The sequence below is a fragment of the Cnephaeus nilssonii genome (genome assembly GCF_951640355.1).
Source record: "Cnephaeus nilssonii genome assembly, chromosome: 7".
Lineage (NCBI taxonomy): Eukaryota > Metazoa > Chordata > Mammalia > Chiroptera > Vespertilionidae > Cnephaeus > Cnephaeus nilssonii.
The window spans coordinates 86,777,490-86,794,446 of record NC_137078.1 but is presented as its reverse complement, the minus strand read 5'-3'; the positions used below and the strand labels follow the sequence as shown (position 1 = coordinate 86,794,446).

General features: G+C 42.7%; 1 protein-coding gene across 2 annotated transcripts in view; it reads left to right on the top strand.

The window, feature by feature from the left end:
- WDTC1 (WD and tetratricopeptide repeats 1) overlaps window positions 1-16,957 on the top strand; it is a 55,457-nt gene that overhangs the window by 24,939 nt on the left and 13,561 nt on the right. For both annotated transcript variants that reach the window (XM_079778168.1, XM_079778169.1), the window contains exons 4-7: window positions 8,699-8,745; window positions 9,180-9,291; window positions 13,631-13,818; window positions 16,358-16,540. In XM_079778168.1, the coding sequence (XP_079634294.1) occupies window positions 8,699-8,745; window positions 9,180-9,291; window positions 13,631-13,818; window positions 16,358-16,540 (530 nt within the window). The remainder of the gene's footprint in view (window positions 1-8,698; window positions 8,746-9,179; window positions 9,292-13,630; window positions 13,819-16,357; window positions 16,541-16,957) is intronic.

Below are 16,957 nucleotides of genomic sequence, written 5' to 3'. Positions count from 1 at the left end.
AGCTTCTGTGCTCAGCTTGGATGGGGTGGAGTCTCAGGGTGGCGCAGACAAGCTTTGGTTTCCCGTCTGCTCCGCCCTTAGAGGGGCGGTTTCTCCGTGCCCAAATTAATGGCTGCGCGCCTCTGAGAGAAGGCAGCTTTCGAGCCTCTCCCGCTGCCTAACAGACCAGTTTCTCCCCACCTGGGGCTGGATTTCAGTGCAGACCGGAGGTTTTGTTTTTCTCCCGAACGAGAAATCCAGTCACTGGGAGGGCTGTGCTCAGCTTGGATGGGGCGGAGTCTCAGAATGGCGCAGACAAACTTGGTTTCCATCTGCGCCGCCCTAAGAGGGCCGGTTTCTCCGTGCCCTAATCAATGGCTGCGTGCCTCTGAGAGAAGGCAGCTTTCGAGCCTCGCCCGCTGCCAAACAGACCAGTTTCTCCCCAACCGCAGCTGGATTTCAGTGCAGTCGGGAGGTTTTGTTTTTCTCCCAAACGAGAAAGCTAGCCATGCAGCATCTGTTGCCCTCCCTCTCCGCGCGCTGCGAGCAAGCCTGCCGCGTATTCAGCCGCCCGCCCTTTCCGAACTCACAGATCTCCGCACCTCCACAGCTCCTGAGGCTCAGAGTCCCCCTCTCTTTTTTTCTCTAGTTGTAGGTTTTCCACTCTGCCAGCTTTCCGGTGGTTCTGGATGGTGTGCGCTCTGTTTTCCAGTTGTAGTTTCAAAATTGTTGTGGTAGGCAACGATTAGGTGTTTACCTTATGCCGCCATTTTGGTTTCCACCTGCACTAAATTTTTTTAAGTTAACATATAATAATTCTTTTTCTCCAATTTACCAAGTAGTTTTCATAACTTTTACTTAATATTTTTTCTGATTATACAAGTAATAAACATCATAGTAGAAAATATGGAATAGACAGAAAAATGTAAAGAAGAAAAAAATCACTTTTAATTCCATCGTGTAGAGATAAACTTTGTTAATGTTTGGTGTACTATCTTTGTTATGAAGCAGAATACTTTTTAAGAGATGGACATTGGAGCTTCATTTATTTTCAAGACCTATCTTTTCCACAGCTATATAGCATTGTGCAAGTTACCCCTAGTTTCCTGATTGGTAAAACAGAATTATTGTGATGATTAAATTAGAAGGTTAGTGTAAAGCACTTAACACAGTGCCTGGATCTTGGCAAGCTAATTCAATAAAATAATAATTATGATTCTTAAATCTTCCTGTTTTTTTTTCCATGCTTTATTTAACTTTTTTCCTACAAATGGATCTTGTATCATTTACACAGTTTGATATAAACCCTTTTATACTTTTATATTATTGTTTTTCCATATCTCTAAAATTATTTGAAAACATGATTTTTGATGTATTTTATTATTTATCCTTTTTTTAAAAAAGTTTCTCTCCATGTTTCCTTTAGAACAAAGCTCAGAGTACATCCCTGTTGTGCAGTTGGAGGTGGGGCATGGAAGGGCATGGAAGATTTTACCTTCAAGGGGACATTTGGCAATGCCCAGAAACAGTTTTGGTTATCAAAACTAGAAGGGTACTGCTGGCATACAGTAGGTAGAAGCTCAATATACAGGACAACAAAGAAAGTGCCACAAAGAATTATGCAGCCCCACCCAGCCCGGCCGGTGTGCTCAGTGGTTGAGCGTCGACTTATGAACCAGGAGCTCACGGTTAGATTCCTGGTCAGGGCACATGCCCGGGTTGCAGGCTTGATCCCCAGTTTGGAGCATGCAGGAGACAGCTGGTCAATAATTCTCATCATTGATGTTTCTCTCTCTCTTCTCCCTTCCTCTCTGAAATAAATAAAAACATATTTTTTTAAAAAAAAGGAATTATACAGCCCCAAATGCCAATAATGTCGAGGTTGAGAAGCCTGCTATGGTTGATGCTGAATTGACAGTGACCCCTAGCTGGCTTGGCTTCTCCTTTTAGCTGTGCCTCTGTCCAACCCATATTATCTTTACCATCTCTTCCTGGTTTGATAACTTTGTCCAGAATAGACTTGGAAACTTCTATGACTACAAAACAGGATCCCATCTATTGTTTTCCAAGGTCTGCAACTCAAAAACAATTATGTTAAGGTGAACTGTTTCAATTTGCACTTGCCTAAAGGCCACCTTGCCCAGGACTTGTAGTAGAAGCATATAGTATGAAGGAATATACACAGGTTTAGATATTAAAAAGACCCAGTTTAAATCCCAGCTTTGCTTCTTATGAGACTTAGAGAATTGAGAAAAGATGGAAAGAAGAAGACTGAGAAAAAAAATAAGTTAAGAGAGAGAATCAGGGGTTGTAAGTTAGGAAGCCAGTTAGATAGCTTTGTGGAGATATCAGGTAGGCAGTACTAATTGGGAGATAGCTCTGGATTATAGGGAGAAATCTGGAGACTTCATTTGTCCATGGAGCATTAGAGAATAGGGTACAAGGCCTAGCTCTGAGGCACTCCAGCTTTCAGAAGTTAATTACAAGCTAAGGACTTAAAAAAAGGTAACTAGAAAGAGTATGTAATCAGTGAGGTAGAAAGGGAAGAAAACATGGAGAGTGTAAAGGCCAAGTAATGAAAGTATTTCAAGTTCAGTTGTACTCAGTGCTTCTGAAGGTTGAATAAGATGGGGACAAAACAATGACTGTGGTCTTGACTAGAGCAGTTTTAAAACAAAATATTTTTATTGATTTCAGAGGGTGGGGGAGAGAGAGAGAGAGGGAGAGAAACATCAATGATAAGAGAGAATCATTGATCGGCTGCCTCCCCGCCCCCTACTGGGGATCAAGCTTGCAACCTGGGCATGTGGCCTTACTGGAAATCGAACCTTGACCTCCTGGTTCACAGGTCAGCGCTCTACCACTGAGCCATGCTGGCCAGGCTAGAACAGTTTTATTGGAGTGGTGGGGATAGATGCTAGATTGGAGGGTTGAGGAGTGAATTGGAAGTGAAGAAACAGCAACAAGTGTAGACAACTATCTCTTTTTTTTCTTTTTCTTATTTTAGAGAGTAATGGGAATTTGTTTTTGTTTATTTATTTATGACAAACTTTTTCCCTAGACAAAAGGAATAATAGAATATAAGCAGTAAAAAGAGTAATTTTTAATAGTTACATTTTCTTGCCCCTCTACATCTACTTTTTACCTTTCTTCAGCTCACTGCCTGGACAGCTGACTTGCACAGGAATATTAATGTTCCCTCTTGTCCTCTGTCTTTTGGTTTGCTTTAACCAATGGGGAGTCATTTCAGGAGATTGGAGGAAGAATGACATCTTCTTTATTCCCCTTGCTTCTGCCCTTCGAAGTCATTTTGTTTTGTTTTTGTTTTGTTTCTCCTCCCTCCCCCCAGCTTTATTGAGTTATATAGACAACTTTGAACAACTTTGTTTACAAAAGGAAGCAGAGAAATGGGGCAGTAGGTGAAGGGGTCAATGGGATCCCCTAAAGAAAGGATTTGTAAGAATGGGAAGAAATGCTAGAGCATATTTGTATGTTGATGAGAGGAAGGGATTGCTGATAGAGGAGAAGGACAGAATAACTGAAGGACCAAAGTCCTGGGGAAGGCTGATGGGTATGGGATTCAGAATTTAAGTAGGGGGGCTTGGCCTTCCCCCCCCCCCCAATATATTTTTATTGATTTCAGAGAGGAAGGGAGAGGGAGAGAGAAAGAGAAACAACAATGATGAGAGAATCATCAATAACTGTCCCCTGCATGCTTCCCACTGGTGATCAAGCCTGCAACCCAGGCATGTGCCCCGACCAGGAATCAAGCCGTGACCTCCTGGTTCATAGGTCAACGATCAACCACTGAGCAACACTGGCCGGGCTCAATTTTGTTCTAAAAGTAAAAACTCACAAAAAGGTCCAGAGCAGGATTACTCGTACCCTTTCTCTACCCTTCATCATATACCTTCCACCCCCTAGTGGTAACCAACTTCATTAGTTTCCACTTATCCATTCTGTGCTTGTGTTTGTGTTGGCAAAAATATGCAGATACACATATATAAATTCTTATTTTCAATTTTGTTACACCAAAATTGACAAAAATTATATTAAAATAGCCTTTAAACATATGGAAAAGATATTCAATTTCATTCACAAGAGAAATGTAACTTAAAACTATGTTGAGATGCCATTTTTCATCTGTCAGAATGGTGAAATATTCAAAAGCTTAACCACACAGTGTGTAGAGAGTTGTGGAGAAACAGGCACTCTCATGCATTGCTACTGGAAAGGCAAAATGATGCAACTCCCATGGACGGAAACTTGGCAATATCTAACAAGACCACATATACATTTACTCTTTGGCCAACTCCCTCTTCTGGGTTTTTACCCTGAAGGTACACATCTCCAGCAGTAATAAAATACATGTGCACAAGGTTATTCATTATGGTATTGTTACAATTGCAAACTATTAGAAACAACTCTTAAGAATCCATACATGGGAAATTAGTTGAATAAATCTTGTTTCATCTACATAATAAAGTGCTATGCAGCTATGAAAAAGAATTCTAATTGATATAAGTGATTTCTAAGATATATTAGTAAGTGAAAAAAGAGTATATATGTATATCTATCATGCCTCAATGATTCTGGATCCTCAACAAGTCCTCCAAGTCCAGTCAACCCCTCTATTCTGTCCTTACAAGCTACTTCATGTCTTTACTTTCTTCCCTATCTCCTAAGAATCAATGACTCATTACTACAATCATTCTCTTGCTACATTAATCTGACAAAACCCCAACCACAGATGATCTTTTAGCTTTCTTATATCTTTAACTTTCCCTTTATTGATTCCCCTTGGGATTAAATATGCTCAAGCTTCTCTAATATAAGAAAGTCTTTCTTTGATGCCACAGCCACATGTAGCTATAGCCTTCTGTTTCTCTTTCCCTTCATAGCCACACTGAAAGAGTAGTCTATACTCAGTATTTTTACTTCCTCACTTCCCTGTACTGCCATGTGCTGCTTAATGACAGGGATACATTCTGAGAAATGCACTGTTAGGTGATTTTGTCATTGTGCAACATCTTGAGTGTGCTTGCACAAACCTAGATGGTACAGCATATGTGTGGCTCATCATTGACTGAAAATATCGAATGTGGCACATGACAAATTCCTCAACCTACTTCTGTTTATCTAACCACACACCACAAAAGTGGCTCTTGCCAGGGTTACCACTGTAGCTTTCTTGACCTAAATCAATGGACACTTCTTAGTCCTTATCTAGCTTGATCCGACAGTATTTGGTAGTACTGGGCACTTCCTCAACAAAACTTTCGTCATCTGGGTTCTGAGGCATCACCCTCTGTTTTCCTTCCTACTCCTCTAGTGTCTTTCTTGATGCCCTTTGCATACTCCTGATCCATCAGGCCCTTATGTTGGTCTTCTTTATGGCTCTATCCTAGGCTCTATTCCCACTCTGCTGTGAGGAAAGGAATCTCACTTTACAAATGAGGAGGATAAAACTGAGCATTTCCACGGTCACATGAATAGTAAAAGATTACTACTTATATCAGGCCTGTCTGGCTCCATAGTTCATATTCTTTTGACTCCAACCATGTGTCTGCTCTTTTAAAGGACTTAACAAATAGTTCTTGGCTTGGTGGATTTATTCTCTTGCCTTATTTGTTTTCTTAATATTTTTTTAAACAAGTTGCAAACATTATATATCTCACCTTCACAATCTGGCTTGATTGCTTTTGTTTTAATATAATTTGAGTGTAAATTCACTAGAAACAAGTCATATCAAACCTGGTAATGGGATATACCTTAGATACAGTGGTCAGAGAAAGCCACTGTGATGAAGTGATGTTTGAAATGAAATTTGAATATTGAGAAGGAGCAAGTAACAAAGATCAGAAGGAAAAGCATGGCCCTAGCCGGTTTTGCTCAGTGGATAGAGCATAGGCCCATGGACTGAAGGGTCCCATATTCGATTCTCGTCAAGGGCACATACCTCAGTTGCAGGCTTGATCCCAATCCTGGTGTGCGGGAGGCAACCAATCTATGTTTATCTCTCATATCAATGTTTCTCTCTGTCTCTCCCCCTCCCTCCCACTCTCTCTTAAAATCAATGGAAAAATATCCTCGGTGAGTTTCATCTGTGTTGCACATATCTAGTTTGTTCCTTTTTATTGATGAGTAGTGATACACTGTATGGATGTACTACATTTTGTTTATCCATTCTCCAGTTGATGACCATTTGGGCTATTTCCAGTTTGGGGCTTTTAAAAATAAATCGTCTATGGATATTCTTAAACGAGTTTTTGTATGGATAAATGTTTTCATTTTTCTCAAGTAAATGCCTACAAATGGAATTACTGGGTCATAGGGTAGATACAAGCTTAACTTTATCTGAAACTACCAAACAGTTCTCTAAGGTGATGGTAGCAATGAGTTGTTCAGGGGTCAGCTGGGAAAATGTGGCCCCCAGGTACAAGTAATTTACAGCCTGGTGAACAAAATGAGAGTGCTGAATACAGAAATGATTCTCACCTAGAAAGCGTGACCAAAGCTATGTGTAGGGTTGCAACCAAGTGCCAGAGGAAAGTGAGAGGCCTCAGGTCAGCAAGTGCTCTGACAGAGTAAATGTGTCTGCAGTGTTTGTAAGTGCAGAACCTGGGAAGAAGTGAGGCTCAACCCAGATGAGAATCTATATAGAGCAAAAGGTGAAAGGAAAGGAGAAGGCAGAGGAAAGGCCTTTTCTGACGGATAGGCGGGGAATTAGATTTGTTCTTATCTCTTCATTCTTCCCGTTAGTCCACTGACTCATTTGTTCATTTATGCAACAGATTTGTGTCAAGGACTATAACTGGCCTTGGAGATGCAATGAACACAATACACAAAGCCTGCTTCTCAGGGCTCAGTCTGGTGAAGCAAACAACCATGTCAACACAGAGCCATAATACAGTGACAGTAGGAGCCCACAGGAAGGGTATGCCTCCCTCCCAAATTCACAAGACTGGAAAGGCATCTTGAAGGAAGTGCCTATAAAGTGAAATCTGAAGAATGAGTTAGAGTTTATTAGTTAGGATGCTTTGGGCCACAAGTAACATCCCAACTCAAATGGCTTTAAACAGTTAGGAATTGATTGGCTTACTTAAGTGGAAGTCCAGGAGTAGAGTAGGCATCTGGGTTAGTTATTCTGGTCACTCTGGCTCCATTTTTCTATGATTCCCTGGGCTGGGCTTTCCTCCTTCAGTTTCACTCTCTGGCTGGCTTCCCTTGTGGTGGCAATTCCAGGTGTCACATCAGTACTCCCATCATCTAGAGCAGTGGTTCTCAACCTTTCTAATGCTGCGACCCTTTAATACAGTTCCTCATGTTGTGGTGACCCCCAACCATAAAATTATTTTCGTTGCTACTTCATAACTGTAATTTTGCTACTGTTATGAATCGTAATGTAAATATCTGTGTTTTCCGATGGTCTTAGGCTCTACAGCAGCAGTTCTCAATCTGTGGGCTGCGACCCACAGGTTGAGAACTGACCCACAGGTTGAGAACCGCTAGCAGGGTTGCCTAAGACCATCGGAAAACACAGATATTTACATTACGATTCATAACAGTAGCAAAATTACAGTTATGAAGTAGCAACGAAAATAATTTTATGGTTGGGGGTCATCACAACATGAGGAACTGTATTAAAGGGTCGCGGCATTAGGAAGGTTGAGAACCACTGATCTAGAGGAAGAAGGCATCTCTTTCATAGACTCACTCCTAAGAATGAGAAAACTCCTTTCCCAGAATCTCTCAACAACTGTCCGCCTTGCATCTGATTGGGGTCACAGGGTCATTTCTGAGCCAATTCCTATGCCCAAGTGAATGCCACCTCCAATTTGGCTTAGGCGTAAGTTTCTGAATCTATCACTGGAAAGAACAATGGATTTACCCTTCCTGAAACACATGGTCTAACTTGGACAGGGAGATGATTAGATGAAAATCTAGGTACTATTAGGAATGAAGGAGGATGAGGGAACAGAAAGAACAGTAATGTAGGAATGCCTAGTGATTTGTTTTCTCCTTCTCCCATGTAAGACTTGTTTCTGCCGCTCATACCTTCCGCTTTTCATGGATTCTGTTTCCTTGTAATTCTAGCGTTGCCATGATTTCTCTCTGTGCATGCTTTCAACTTCAGCATCTATTAACTGCCTCACTCTCAGTGTTTCTTAATTCAAATCTCCAAGCTCAAGAAACTAGCCCAATGTACCTTACTATACCAGGCTCCTCCTACTGGAAGTAAACTCAGAAGAGCAGGGACTATGATTTGTATACTGATACACCCCCAGCATCTGAAAAGTACCTGGCATGCAGTGAGTGCTCAATAAGTTAAATATATGCCAAATGAATGGAAGATGCTTCTCTGGGCAAATTGTCTGTGGTCAAGGGCTATCCCTCGAAGGGACTGTTGACATGTTCCTTCTAGTGGTAGGAGCAGAAATTGGTTTGGATCTCACTTCTGTTACTGTTATCTGAACCTCAGTTTAATTTCCTGCAAAAGGGGACCAATGAAACCTGCCCTTTATGACTCAGGACAATGAAAGTTTATATATTGTAAGATGCCAGGCAGTTTAATTCAATTCTGGTCACTCACGCACACCTGGAAAACATTGATGATGGAAAGATGAGTTTACCTGTTCAGTTCTACTTTTTGGCGTTGAGTTCCCCCGGAGAACCTCTAACTGGCTCTCTTCTTATCCCTTTCTATTTGCTTACCCAGGGTCACTCAGGATGTGTCAACTGTCTGGAATGGAATGAGAAAGGAGAGTAAGTATGAGTTAGAGCACAGGGGAAGGGGGTGCTAAAGAAAGGGAGTGGGGCAGCTGGGAGATCCTCTTCCTAGGTCTAAGGAAAAGAATGGACCCAAGCGAAAAGAGACTGCTGCTCTCTGCTACGTAGTTTAGTTTAGTTCATCACTTCAATACACAGGTAAACAATGAAGCCCAGATAAGATGGAAGGTTGGATGGCCATCCAAACACTGTTTTTTTAATAAGCCAATGCAAAGTTTAAGGAATAATGGCAAATTCTCAGGACAAATAGAAGAGAATCAACCAATGTTTACAAGATAGCCTTAAAATCTGTGACATATACTGTTATTTAAGTTCTGTGTGGCCTAACACCTTATCACCTGGGAATGTGGGATAGGGGAAAATTGCCCACGAACTTGAGGAGAGGTCAGAACCCCTCACTCTGCTTGCAGCTTGCTGGCCTCTGGTTCCGATGACCAGCACACGATTGTGTGGGACCCGCTGCACCACAAGAAGCTGCTCTCCATGCACACGGGACACACTGCAAATATCTTCTCTGTCAAGGTGAGCGGGATAAGCCACAGAGCAAGTGAACAAGGTGACTGAGCTATGCACATGGTTGTGTTTGCATGTGTGTTTCCCAGGTACCCCTTGGGGTCACATACACCTTTGATCTGAGCATCTGATGGTGATTCCTGAAACCCCATCTCTTTTCCATATTCTGCTTCCTCTCTTGGAGCCAAGAGACCAGCTCTAAATGAATTTATATTTATGTGAGTGGTGATGGTGGGAGGTACGGTTCTGAGCATGAATTTAAAGAGCAGGAAGACCTGTGTGACTCCCTTATCTGCCTTTTGGAAGCTATGTGGAGTAGGCAAATCACCTGACCTCTCTGAGCCTGTTTGCTCATCTGTAAAAAGGTAGTAGCTAAGGAAAAATCCTTCAGATTCATGAATAAATGAGTGAATAAATAGTTTAATTTTAAAAAGGAAGTAGCAGTTCACAGGGTTGATGTTACCTGGCACAGGTGCTTTTAACTGTTCTAGCTTTCATAGGAAATGGGTCTGCAGGTTTTGTGGTGGAGAGGAGAGGTGGTAAAGGGCCTTACAAGTGCCCTCAGACCTCTGGAGACCTATTTTGTGGAAGTGGCATGAACCTTGTCCTTTTTGGTCCTAGATAACAGACCTAGGACAACAGCTATAAGTCCACAGAAGCAAAGGCATGCCTGATGAAGGAAAGAATTGTCTAATGCTTAGAGCAATTTGAAAAAGGTAGAATGGGCCGAGGCCAGTTTGGCTCGGTGGATAGAGTGTCGGCCTGCGGACTCAGGGGTCCCGGGTTCGATTCCGGTCAAGGGCATGTGCCTTGGTTGCGGGCGCGTCCCCAGTGGGGGGTGTGCGGGAGGCAGCTGATCGGTGTTTCTCTCTCATCGATGTTTCTGGCTCTCTGTCCCTCTCTCTTCCTCTCTGTAGAAAATCAATGGAATATATTTTTTTTAAAAAAAAGAAAAAGGTAGAATGGGCCCTCTGAGGATGTAGCTAATGTACTAGCATGAGGTATTCTGCTTGCTGGGAACTTTATCTGCCAGGTTTAACGTTGGAGGAAAAGACCTTTAAGAACCTTTCCAGCTCTGAAATTCTGTCATGGGTGTATGTGAGAGTGAGGCTGTCCTTTCCTGGTTAATATCAAGAAGAATTACAACATACCTGAAGAAGGCAAATTCAAGAGGCAAAACCTACTTATTTCCCTAAGCCCTGCCTCTTTTCCAAGCTGTGATTCTCCTCTCTGGCCCAGGGACAAATCCTAGATGAGTTTCTGCTATTTTAGAGACAGAACAATGCTGATTTACCTCTTTCATGGCAAACAGAGACTGCTTTCTGCCCCTGAAAAGTTTTAGAACCACTCTGAGTCTGTGAGGTCAGACCTGGAGAAAGGACCTAAGTTTTGCGTCATAGAGCACAAAATGTTAAGTTCAGAGACCAGAATTTGACAGTGGCCTTGATACTCACTAATAGTAAGACTTTGAGCAAGGCAGTTATATTCACAGACCTTCAGCCTCCTCTTCTGTTAAAAAAAAAAGTGTGGAAAAGGATTCTTCTCTCTTTTGTTAGTAAAACACTAGATATACTTACAGGAGTGGGCAAAAGTGAGTTTATAGTTGTTCGTATGGAAACAGTACAATAATTAATAAATAATAATACAAGAATAAACTTCGTATACTCACAACTGTAAACCTACTTTTGCCCACCCCTGTATTTAACCCACGACTTCCCCCTGGTGGCTGCTGCAGTGACAAGTGTGGCAGCGGTCACAAGTTCTTCCCAAGGGTTCTCCTGTTATTCTTTTGTGCATGGAGTATGTGCTGTCTCGACAGGATTAAAGACTACTAGTTGTGCCCTAGCTGGTTTGGCTAAGTGGATAGAGCATCGACTTGCGGATTGAAGGGTTCCAGGTTCGATTCCAGTCAAGGGCACATGCCTAGGTTTTAGGCTCGATCCCCAGTTGGGGATGTGCCGGAGGCAGCCGATCAATGCTTCTCTCTCATCGTTGATGTTTCTATCTCTTTCTCTCCTGTCCTCTCTGAGATCAATAAAAATATATATATTTTTAAACTAGTTGTCCCTAAAAATTATTAAATTCCATCTATTTCATCTAGCTCTTATCCTGGCTAGTCATTAGAGTAATATGTGTGGGAAAAGAGAATTGTTGCTTTTGCATAAACATTTAAGTCAAGTGCGTTTAGTTGTTTGAATGCAGAGTGTTGCGCCCCCCCCCCCCCCACACACACACACACACATACCATTCAGCCTTGTGGGTTTCGAGAAACTTCAATTCAGGAAAAAAAGATAATCCAATCTTTTAAAAATATATATATATTTTATTGATTTTTTACAGAGAGGAAGAAAGAGGGATAGAGAGTTAGAAACATCGATGAGAGAGAAACATCAATCAGCTGCTTCTTGCACACCTCCTACTGGGGATGTGCCCGCAACCAAAGTACATGCCCTTGACTAGAATCGAACCTGGGACCTTTCAGTCCGCAGGCTGACGCTCTATCCACTGAGCCAAACCGGTTTCGGCTAATCCAATCTTTTGAACTCAAAGAAGAGAAGAACTCAACACCACATCCAAATATTTCTTTTCCTCAACACTGGTGATAGAACAGCATACTTTTAAAAAATTATGATTCAGACCTGGCCAGTGTGGCTCAATTGGTTGGAGTGTCGTCCCATACACCAAAAGGTCTCAGAGTTCGATTGCAGGTCAGAGCACATACCTAGGTTGTGGGTTTAATCTCTAGTCAGGGTGCACACAGGAGGCAACCGACCCATATTTCTCTCTCATATTTTTTTTTTAAATATATTTTATTGATTTTTTACAGAGAGGAAGGGAGAGGGATAGAGAGCTAGAAACATCGATGAGAAAGAAACATCGACCAGCTGCCTCCTGCACACCTCCTACTGGGGATGTGCCCGCAACCAAGGTACATGCCCTTGACCGGAATCGAACCTGGGACCTTTCAGTCCGCAGGCTGACGCTCTATCCACTGAGCCAAACTGGTTTCGGCTAATCCAATCTTTTGAACTCAAAGAAGAGAAGAACTCAACACCACATCCAAATATTTCTTTTCCTCAACACTGGTGATAGAACAGCATACTTTTAAAAAATTATGATTCAGACCTGGCCAGTGTGGCTCAATTGGTTGGAGTGTCGTCCCATACACCAAAAGGTCTCAGAGTTCGATTGCAGGTCAGAGCACATACCTAGGTTGTGGGTTTAATCTCTAGTCAGGGTGCACACAGGAGGCAACCGACCCATATTTCTCTCTCATATTGATGTTTCTCTCTCTCTCCCCCCCTCTCCAAAATCAATAAGTATATCCTCAGGTGAGGATTGTTTTAGAAATTACTGTTATACAAATTATGTAGCTGTTTTGTTCTTATTATTATTATTTTCAAGCTCATCAGAATGGTGGGGGTTCTCTCTCTTTTTTTTAAGAGAGCAGAAGGGAGAGAGAGAAACATCAATCAGTTGCCACCCTGTCAGGGATCAAAGCCACAACCTGGGTATGTGCCCTGACCAGGAATTGAACCCACCACCTTTTGGTGTACGGGATGATGCTCCAGCCAACCGAGCCACGCTGGCAGGGCTCACACTGAGATGTATCCTCCTGGTGCTCAGCCCTTTCCCAAGGTCTGGCATTTGAGCCGGTTCCAGCATTTGTCATTATAAGGAGTTCCGTTCTGAGCATTTGTGCATAGGTCTCTTTTTCCTTTTGGAATCATTTCTCAGAACTAGAAATTTTGGAACAAAAGATAGAAATAGTTTTTATCTTTGCTACCTATTGCCAGATTGTTCTCCAGAAATACTAGAACCAATTTTAAACATGCACTCCCTTAAAACACTGAAAGTCCTTTTCATTTTAAGACTAATTTGTTACTTAACCCCCAGGCTATTCAATAGCGGTCATGAGGCTGTATGGCGTATGGGAGTCAGACAGTCCTGCTGAATGTTTGCCAAACCTCAGTTTTTAATGGGGTTATTTTATCTTAACTATCAATAAGAAAAGTGCCTGCCCTGTTGTCTAGCACATGGTGGTAACAGCTATGATTATCATGGACTCAGCTCTTACCTGTGGAAGAATCAGGAAAATGTTTCCTTAGGTAGCCTAGTCAGGACTAGGACGACTCTGGCAAAGTAAAGGTGCAGCCCCGATTTTGACGTTTAGGCCTGAGGACTGATGTTCGAGGTCCAAAGTTTTCCTAGTGGGTTGTCTTGGGTGGGCTCATTTTCTTACCTGATACGGAAAGAGAAAGAGGGCACTAACATGCAGGCCAGTCTCCTCCTGTGGCCAGCCCAACCTCCACCACCTGCAATCTCTTCTTCAATCTCTCCGGAGCAGTTCCTGCCTCACGCTGGGGACCGCATCTTGATCACGGGGGCAGCCGACTCCAAGGTGCATGTCCACGATCTGACAGTAAAGGAGACGATCCACATGTTTGGAGACCACACAAACCGGGTGAAGCGCATCGCCACGGCACCCATGTGGCCCAACACATTCTGGAGTGCTGCTGAGGATGGGCTGATCCGGTAAGGGCCTGAGGCGTTGATGGGGCCTGTGCCTCTCTCTCTGCATTTTGGCTCCTCCCTCCCACCTGTCCATACCACTTCCTTCCACAGGCCTGACTCCTTCCCTCCAGCAGAGTTCCAGCCTCATTAGTCTGCCCACAGCTGTCTGTGGACAAACTCAGCTGGGAACATTTGCTTCCCCTACTCTCACCTTCCCACTCTCTTCCCTCTCCTGCACTATATCCAGGCCTGCCGGCCTCCCACCACCTCAGATGCAGTGTCTGCCTCCTCTGGGCTGTCACACTGCCGTTCCCTCTAGCTGGTTTTCTCTGTACTCGGCTCTTTCCGTGTCTGACTCTTTCTTACCCTAAGGAGATCTGCTCAAGAGTCACCTTCTCAGAAGCACCTTCTCTGACCACCCTAAAGTAGACCCCTCCCCCATGATTCTTTGTCTCAGTGCCCTATGATCGTCTCTGTTACTCTAGGCATCATCTGTAGTTATTTTATTTACTTGTTGGTTTACCTTTTTTTTTTCTGTATCCCTCACTGAATGGTAAACTCTCTCAGAGCAGCTCCATGTCTGTCTTGTCTTGGGTTGTGTTCCTAGAGCCCAGCACAGTGCCTGGCACATAGAGACATTTGATACATTTCTCTTGAACAGTTGGTCAGTGGGCATATGCCTGTAAGGGGGAGAGTCATCCAGAAATGACAAAGTGGACTGTCCCCTTTACCAGAGGCCAGTATTATCACACCTTTGCCTCTACTTCCCTTCATCCTAAAATGGTCTCATTGTCCTTCTTTAACTCCTCTCTTCAGATATGACCTTAGAACTTTTTCCTTATCTCCCCAACCTGCCTTAACTGCCTCCCTTAAGACTCTGTAGGATCTTGTGCCTTCTCCCCTGTTACAAAGAAGAGGTAGCTAAGTCGTGTATAAACTGTAACACAGAAATTAGAAGCAGGGCACTGAAGTCACACAGACTTAGGGTCAAGTCCTGCCTCTGTCACTCAGTGTTTGACTGGGGCAAGTCACTTCACCACTGAACCTCAGTTTCCTCATCTGTTAAATGGGAATCATCATAATATCTCCCTTGTTGGCCTGAGCATTGAAATTGAGATCGTGCCAGTAAAACCTTAGCGTAGTTTAGTAAGTCTTCACTTAATGTCATTTATAGGTTCTGTGACTTTAAGTGAAATGACATATAAGGAAACCAATTTTACCATAGCCTCATGGATATAAACAAGAGTTAAGTTCCCAAGAATCTTATCAACATTATAATGAAACAACATTGAAGGACAAAAAAAACACACAAAAAAACAAAACAATATTTGAGGACCTGCTGTACTTAAGACAGAAAGCACTTGTTTAATGGTGAATACAGTTCTACATTGCACTTGCTGACCTTGACTGACCAGGCTGTGTCAGGACAGCAGGTAGAAGCTGAGCATCGAGGATCTTGTGTAGGAGAGCCTCAGCACTAGGCGCAGGCAGTCAGGGAAGGTGTCCTAGTAGAAGGTAAACATAAACTGGCCTTCCAGAATAGAAGGGTTTGGATGGGCAAGGTAAAGCAGAGTGGTTCCCAGCTTGAGCAAAGTTTGTGAAGGCGGGTAAACGTGGCATGTACAGGATAGAGAGTACAGTTGTGTAATTGACCCATGTTTAGAAAACTGAGGAACAAGGTTGGAGAGGGATGTGAAATCAGATCTTGAAACGTTTGGAAAAAGTAAACTAAAAGTACATTCATGCTGAAAATATTGAGGAATCATTGCAGTTTTGAGCTGGAGAGTTAGCTTAGAAAGATAAGGCAGTGACGAGGTCATTGCATGTGCCTATGTAGTAGCAGCAAAACAGCTCCCCAGGTTGCAATGATGGGTGTGTATTGCTGCCAGGTGGATGTTTGGCATGACCTTTGCCACCTACCTGGATGAGACTCTTGGGCTTCTGTTGGCACTTGGCGTTTCTAGGTAGCTCTTAGATGATCTCCAGATTCTCTTTCTTGTCACCTCCATACTATTTTTGTTTCCTACGAGATTTAGTACAACAAGAATTAGAATTAAGGAGAGAGCAGTCTTAGGAAGCTATCCCAGCTCTACATTTACTAGCAGTGCTGTCCCAGGCAGGTTATTTAACTGCTTTGAACCTCAGTGTTCTAATGGTACCAAGGGATGGTGTGAGGATTTAATTAGGTAATGCATGTGCAACACTTAGGGACAATACTGGACACAAAGCAATTTCTCACTAAGTGTTAGTAATCAGTAGTAATAGTATTTAGCAATAATACTGACATGTTTTGGGGTTGTTGTTTTTTTGTGTGTGTTTTTTAAGGTACAGTGGTGTTTACCTTGAGTTATGTTAGAATAAAGCACTGTGTGAGAAGTCTGCTAGAGGGCCTGGCACACAATGGGCACTCAAGAAATGAGAGTGGTTTTTGACATTCTTACTATTTACAAACTGGTCCAGAGCCACTCCCACTTACGTTGCATAACAAGGCCTTGGCTTCTTCTCTGCCTTCAACGCAGGGACCCAGACCCCAGTCCCCTAACTCTGTCCTCTCTCACAGACAGTATGACCTTCGGGAGAACAGCAAACACTCGGAAGTGCTGATTGACCTGACAGAGTACTGTGGCCAGCTGGTGGAGGCCAAGTGCCTCACCGTCAACCCCCAGGACAACAACTGTCTGGCGGTAGGGGCCAGTGGGCCCTTCGTGAGGCTCTACGACATTCGCATGATCCATAACCACAGGTATGAACAGCTCAGCCTCCTGTGGGCAAGTCCCTGGGAACCTGCTGCCCCTTTCCCTCATTGCCATGCCCTCTTCTTTTGGGGGTGGGTTTTTTAATGTTTGTGATTAAAAAAATATTTTTTTTCCTTTTTATTGAATTTATTGGGGTGAAGCTGGCTAACAGAATTACACAGGTTAATTTGTGTAATTTTTTTTAAAAACTTTAATTCATGCTTGTTTTGGAAATATGAAAAGTATAATTTCAAAATTACCCATAATCCATCACCTAAAATAAATCACTATGTATAATACTTGCTGCTTGTTCTTTTACTGAGTGTTTGTATAGTTATAATCTTGTACGTGCATTGCTTTTATGTACATGTATGTTTATTTTGTTCTTTTTCTCAAAAACAAAAATAGGATATACTAGAACCTCC